The sequence below is a fragment of the Nilaparvata lugens genome, chromosome 4 (genome assembly GCF_014356525.2).
Source record: "Nilaparvata lugens isolate BPH chromosome 4, ASM1435652v1, whole genome shotgun sequence".
In the NCBI taxonomy this organism is placed as follows: Eukaryota; Metazoa; Arthropoda; class Insecta; order Hemiptera; family Delphacidae; genus Nilaparvata; species Nilaparvata lugens.
This window is the reverse complement of record NC_052507.1, coordinates 50902108-50908929: the sequence shown is the minus strand read 5'-3', so window position 1 is coordinate 50908929 and position 6822 is coordinate 50902108. Positions and strand designations below refer to the sequence as shown.

At 34.7% G+C, this 6822-nt stretch overlaps 1 protein-coding gene across 1 annotated transcript in view; it reads right to left on the bottom strand.

Annotated features, from left to right (window-relative positions):
* LOC120351067 (BRISC and BRCA1-A complex member 2-like) overlaps positions 1–6822 on the bottom strand; it is a 58364-nt gene continuing 51542 nt past the window's right edge. Inside the window, exon 6 of the mRNA XM_039427016.1 lies at positions 1–1854. Within this exon, the coding sequence (XP_039282950.1) occupies positions 1430–1854 (425 nt within the window). The 3' untranslated portion in view covers positions 1–1429. The remainder of the gene's footprint in view (positions 1855–6822) is intronic.

Here is a 6822-nt window from a genome sequence, read left to right as displayed (position 1 = left end):
GGATAAGAAGCTGACTTGGCGGCCACATATTGAATATTTGACTGGTAAACTCTCTAGAGTTATATATCTTTTACACAACTTAAGAGAGCATGTGACCTACATGTATTTGAGATCAGCTTACTTTGCGTTTTTCCATAGTCTGCTATCATATGGAATTATTTTATGGGGAAACTGTAGTGATATACGGAGTGTGCTTGTACTCCAGAAGAAAGCTGTTAGAATAATTTCTAGTGCACAATTCCTTGCCCATTGTAGACCGCTGTTCATGGACATGAAAATAATGACAGTAATAAATGTATATATGTTTAAGGTTATACTGTATACAATTGACAATATATCCCATCTTGAACGTAGGCAGGACATACATGAGCATTTCACTCGGCATCGTGAAATGATAAATGTACCTTTTAACCGACTGACGAAATCAACAAAGAGCTACGAAGTAATTGGGATCAAAAGCTACAATAAGCTATCAAGACAGGTGAAAGATTATCCCATCAGCGTTCTTAGACGTAAGCTTCAGGAGTGGCTGGTTGGACATCCCTTTTATGTTATTACTGAGTTCCTAGCTTTGAATGATGGTTCAATTCATTTCTAAGTTGAATGTATTGCGTATTTTATTATTGTAAAGTTCTGTTATTTATTGTTTACATTTTATATGTATATGTTGTATGTATATGCAAATAACGATTATGACGTTGTCTATTGCTTTTTTTGAAAGTTTAATGACAATAAATTATTATTATTTCTTTCTATTTAATGTTAGGTGTTTCTAATGTCATTCCACATTACTGTTGATGTAATGTTATGTGCGAAGAGTTCGATTTAAAACATTCAATTAAAAAGTCAATAGATTTGCTAATATGAGTATGACACATCAGCTTTTTGGTAGAGGTGAAATCATTTAACAACTGAATAATATACATTTCATCTACCGTTTACTTCTGCCTAAGTTACCGTGACAAAAACAGACCTTGAGACCATGATTTTATACTCTGCTGGACAAAAACATAATATCACTCGCTCTCAAGTAGTGTTCACCATACATTAATTATTGCAATGCTTGAACACTCCTATAAGAACAGAACTGATTTTATTATTTTTCTGCCCAGCTGAGCAGAAATTCATATGGGAAAGTAGAGTTAAGGCCCGGTTGTACAAAAGCCTGTTATATTTTAATCATGATTAAATTCCAAGAGAACCAATCTGAGAAGAAAAGAAGGCTTCTCTGATTGGTTCTCGTGGCATTTAATCGGGATTAAAAGTTAAGAGACTTGTGCAACCGGGTGTAAAAGTTGGGCTCCAACCTTGAAAATAGGACCGACAAATTAAGACCATATATTGGACCAAAAAATAACTGAACGAAATTGAATGAAGTGGGTCGAGTATCATGATAATAATTTATAGCTGTTTGAATGAGAGGAGACAATCAAATATGGACTGGCTTGTTTTTCATATCATCCAACTTGTTCTCAATGTACAGCAAAGCTCTCTTAATTGCAACTCGAATATCCCATGAAACATGGAAAGGCACATTTTCCAGAATTACTACTTCTTGCGCGGTATAAATTGATCGTAATGTATAAACAGGCGCAGTCACTGGGAACCTTTCGGTCAGAGTTATTGTCAAAATACAGAGGAAATTTTTGTCATCATTGAGCAAAAAGGAGGCACGTAGAAACTGAAGAGCATCAAACTCGAGAACACTTGTTCCCCGAACATTCAGGAATTCGAAAATGAATCGCTTGCGTTTGGTGACCGGTTTTACTTTGTGGTGTAGAATCGAAGTGTTCGCTTTGTATAACACTCTTCTCAGGAAATCGGCGAGGTCTACACTATCCGAGCAGGTGCTTTCTGAAAAAAAAAACATTTTTTTTTAATAGGAATATCATTCAAAAAATAAATAATACTGTAATGAAAACAAAATATCCTGTATATTCTACTGAAATACAGTTTTATTAATACGATGCTCAATACATCGTCATAAACCTTAAACTACAACCACAGAAAAGGCATGCACAAATATTTCCTGTATACCTATTCATGCTAAAAATTATGATGGTGATGATTATGATGATTTTTTTAGATCTATTAAATTTAGATTAGGATTGAATCTCAAAAAAATGATGTTTTCTGTCAGACTTAACTTGAAGAGTGGATTTTGCCTTTTTTTAGGCCTGCATGTAACATGCCAGTTTAAACGGAGATACATCATCTGTTGGTTCAAACTCTGTAACTCATTAATGCAATCATATCTTCAAGTGAACGTAGATTAGTGTTAAACTTAGATGTTGTTGCTTATGGACGTGTTTTTGCATAGTTCGAGTTTGGTTTTAATTTATCCATACACAAACGGTTACAAGTTTCAGATGAATAAAATATTATATCAATATCATCCAAATCCGTAATTTCTGCAATTCGGTTTTTTGTAAAACAATGTATGTAATTTATTCCTGCAGTATTTATTTGATAATGTATAAAAATCAGTCAACTAATGTATATTTATAATGTATAAAAATCAGTCAACTAATGTATATATGATAATGTATCAACATTTTTATGAACATTTAGAAGAATTTGTGTACACATTTTAACCTTAGCAACCTTTACGCTCAATGACAGAGCAGTGCTCCTTAAGGTGCGTACATATATACGCGCCTCGAACACGCTCCGCACTCTCTCCGATCATGAACGTTACGCGATATGTTATGCAAGGGTTCACTTGAGGTTCGAAATATGTTCGAAGGATGATCGCTCCGCTCTTTTCTTATTGTTGACTTCGCTACAACCTACCCTCACAAATGTGAAACGTTCAATCCATCTGATCGGGTGACAAAACTAAATAAAATATTCTGACTAGGGGGATTGTTGGGTAGCCTAATAATACATTATGTTTTAAACATAATTTAATATGTTTGTATAATAAATTGATGATATTATTATGTTTGTTGCATTTATGTTGATTTTTTATTACAAAAAAGTTATGTCTGTCAATTTTTTGAAAGGTGAAAGGCGTAGTTGGGAGTTTGGCTTCTTTCTTCTAAATTCTAATATGCTGCTACCTATTATTAATGGTTTTACATTATTAAATTTTGATGATTTAATAATTAATTTTGATAATTTTATATGCTAACACAGAGATCGTAAAAACATTAACCGCGCATGCGCAAATATTGGTTAATTCACCCTAGGAACTTACCAAGATCGAGCTCTGTTACACGCTCTGTTCGCGTTCCGCTCTTGCTCGACCTGCGATCATTTTGCGATCTGCTCTGGAACGTTCGTTTGCGGAGCAGAGCGTACTGTAAGTCTGTACGCACCTAGGGCGTTTATGTTCCAAATTTCACTGTTAACTCAAGCCTATAGCCCACATAGTTCTTCTTCATGAAGCTATGATGTGAAGCTATGAAGCTGGTCGTCTACGACCAGCCACGGTCGAGGTAGGATGAAAACCGAGTTAGCGGTTATCTAATAGAAATAGGTTCGCTCGTCCCAGCCAATCGGCTCATGCTTGTTCAGTACCGTTCCGAAACTGCATCGAGTTAATAGTATACGTGCGATCGTAAAGTGATTTATATCAATTTTTGTTAGGCTGTTTTCTGTGGTGACTTTCATTTATTCTATTCCACTATGTCCAAGTGCAAAGCGTGTTCTGTCCCAGATGTAAAAGACATGATACAATGTTCTGTTTGCGCGAATAATTTTCATGCAATCTGTACGCGAATAGGTGATCCGGATAAGTTTAAGAAAATGAGCGCTGCTAACAAAACTCCTGGAAATGCGATGCCTGTGTTCAAAATAAAACAAAATTGTCGGTTCACCATAACCCGATAATGTAGCCCTAAATAGCGACACTTAGATACTGAATGCAATTCGTGAACTAAGATCGGAATTAAAAAAAAAAGACATAGCTACAGTTGCTTCAGATCTGGGTCTCAAATTTGATACTCTTTCAAAGTCGTTTCAGGAGGGAAAATTCTCAACTCAACAGAGTGATTCAATAGATACGTGAGAGGCTCACTAACTTCACGAAAGTGCTTTTTGAATAGTCTACATGGAATTTTATCCAGAACACTAGACATTTTATTTTCAAGTCTTTGGACAAGTTCTGCTACATTTGAAAGTCTGGGTAACTTTACCTGGATAACTTTTACCTGGGTCGACATTAAACAATAATTCAAGAATACATGCCATATTTCACCTGTATGTAATTTGCTAGTTTTATGAATTTTACCTATTGATTACATTATTTCTGAATTACCAATTTCTCTACTCCACCATGAATATTCAGATATTCTGTTCTATTTTATTGTACATTTATGATAACATTGTTGAATTTATTTAAAGAAGAGCTCTGATCAATCTCGTATCAGCTAATGATACGTGCGGTTATATTAAAGTAAAATAATGCAATACAATCAAATATTATAACCTACAATTATATTGATAATTGATGAAATAAAATGTTCTGTAATAGAATTTTCTACGATAATACTTTTATAATACGATCGCGATGATTTAATGCACGAGACTCACAGTAGACGACGGCCAGCAAATTACACTCAATTTATCAGATCTGTGCAAGAGCCGTAGCTCGTCATCCTGGGTTGCCACAGCTCTTCTCCTGATAACTATCTGTACTAAATAATACATAGAAACCATAGTGACTGAGAATAAAAATTATGAAAAATCTAAATATTAATAGCAACTCTAGAAGAGACAAAATTCAAGCTGCAAAACGTCCAACTACGAAGGTCATTTTTTCAAACTCTGATCACATAATACTGTAACATACGATATACAATACAAGTAGTAGTGGGGCGATTTTCACTGAACAGCGTGTTTCCTCCTTCCCCCACCAAACCATCTGTGATCAGCGCAGCAAGATCGTCAATTGTTGTCGAGTTATAAAGCCAGAAACATGGCCGCCTCAATAAAGTATCTCACCAAGTGCTAGTTGCATAGTTGGTTTTTTTGCAAGCAAAGGGCAATAGTTCAGCAGAAATTGAATGAATCAAGTTTAGAATCAGAAAATTTTATGAGTTATGATGTGCTTGAATGGTGTCGGAAATTCCAAAAAAATGTTTCAAAAATGTCAGTTGAAATTACTTCCAATAATCGTAGTGATCCTTGACAGCTCGTCGTCACATTACTGGTGCAACCAAACGGCTTGATCTGCAATATTTTATGGAGAGGGTTTTGGTAGGATGGTCCACTGGTATGACAAATGCCTCTGTAATGGTGATGATATTGAAATAATTTTATAGATTGGGTTCGTTTAAAAAGATGTAGAATTAGGACTTTTTCAAACAGACTCTTGTTGAAAAATAATTTTCTCATATTAATATTTTGGTAACTTGCGTCCGGAAAGACTCAAATTTTATGCAGGGTTGAAGTATTTTCAAGGAACTGTATTTCCATTAGCGATGGAAAATACACGAGTACTTGGGAGTATTTCAAACTTGCACTTTCATTTCCCACGGAATTGTGCTCTGTCTCCACGTGGACCGTCGTCTCGTTGGTGGAAGGGGAACATGATTCAAGTGGAAAAGATCAGTTCCAATCAAGTCGCGGCCAGAATAACATTTAAATCCAGAGGTAGCATCGGGTCTCGAGGGCTCAAAATTGGCGTGTATGTTCAATTTGTTTGCTGTTCAAGTTTGTTAATAAATATATATTATTTTTCACCGTGAGTTACGTCCATGCAGTTTATTAATGATTTGAAGTGAATATATGAATGTTTGTTGAAATTACGTTCAGGGAGTAATCAGTGTAGTGGAAATTTCTAAATAGTGATGGATTTATAAATTGAACGATTGTTAGTGACATTATATTTGTCTAGCTCATGTTGAAATCCCCATATTGACCGAGTTCCTAGTATTATAAATTTGCAAAAGTAAAACGAGTTAAGTCTTTCGTTAACAGTTTGTTAGAATTCCAGACGAAAAGTTATTAAAATTTTAAAGATAGTTAAGGTTTGCTTGACTTATAGAATACTAGCAGGTAGCCCGAGCTCCGCAAGGATCTATTTTAAATTTGACAAACTGAAAACTTGATCGAGTGGAATCTTGAAGATTTTAAAATAGGACTAGAACCATCCTCGGTTAATTAAGAATCGATACGCAAAATTTCAAGTTTATCTATCAGTTCAGTAGTTTATACGTGATGATGCGTCAAACATATTAATTTTCCTATCCCGTACGTGTATGACCCAGTTCTTTCCTCTATTATAGTACAGAAAAGTTCTTCAACTTGGTGCTAACCTAATAAAGTAACAAAACTCAAATCTTGTTTAGAAACCTTCCTCAACTTAATGCCGACCGGACAAAATTGGACTGGTTATTAATTTAGTTGCCAATTTTAACCAAGGTACCTAGAATACATTGTATTAGAATACATTGTATTCTAGGCACATTGATTTTAACCATCTGTTTCGAAGAAGTAGTCTCTCTATATTAGTCCAGTCGCTATATACATTAGCATATATACATAGGTGCATGCAATTTATATTGTAGTTCTGATTTTTTAATATATTATTTGGGTACTTAAGAGAAGTCCAGAACCAATTTCTTCATGCAAAATTTTCTTGTGCTAGATACAAGATGGACCAGAAACCTCGTATTTTCGGCTCATTTTCCAGGTATCAGCTATTTCTGCCAAATCTCTTAAGAAATCGGACAGAAAAATTTGCTCTCGCCTTTTTACTAGATGATAAAATTCTGAATAAAATGAGATAATTCGGAACTCTCCATCTCCAATTAGTACTGAGTTACGATTTTTCAAAAATTTGAAGAAAAAAAATCAATTTTGATGAATTTTAGT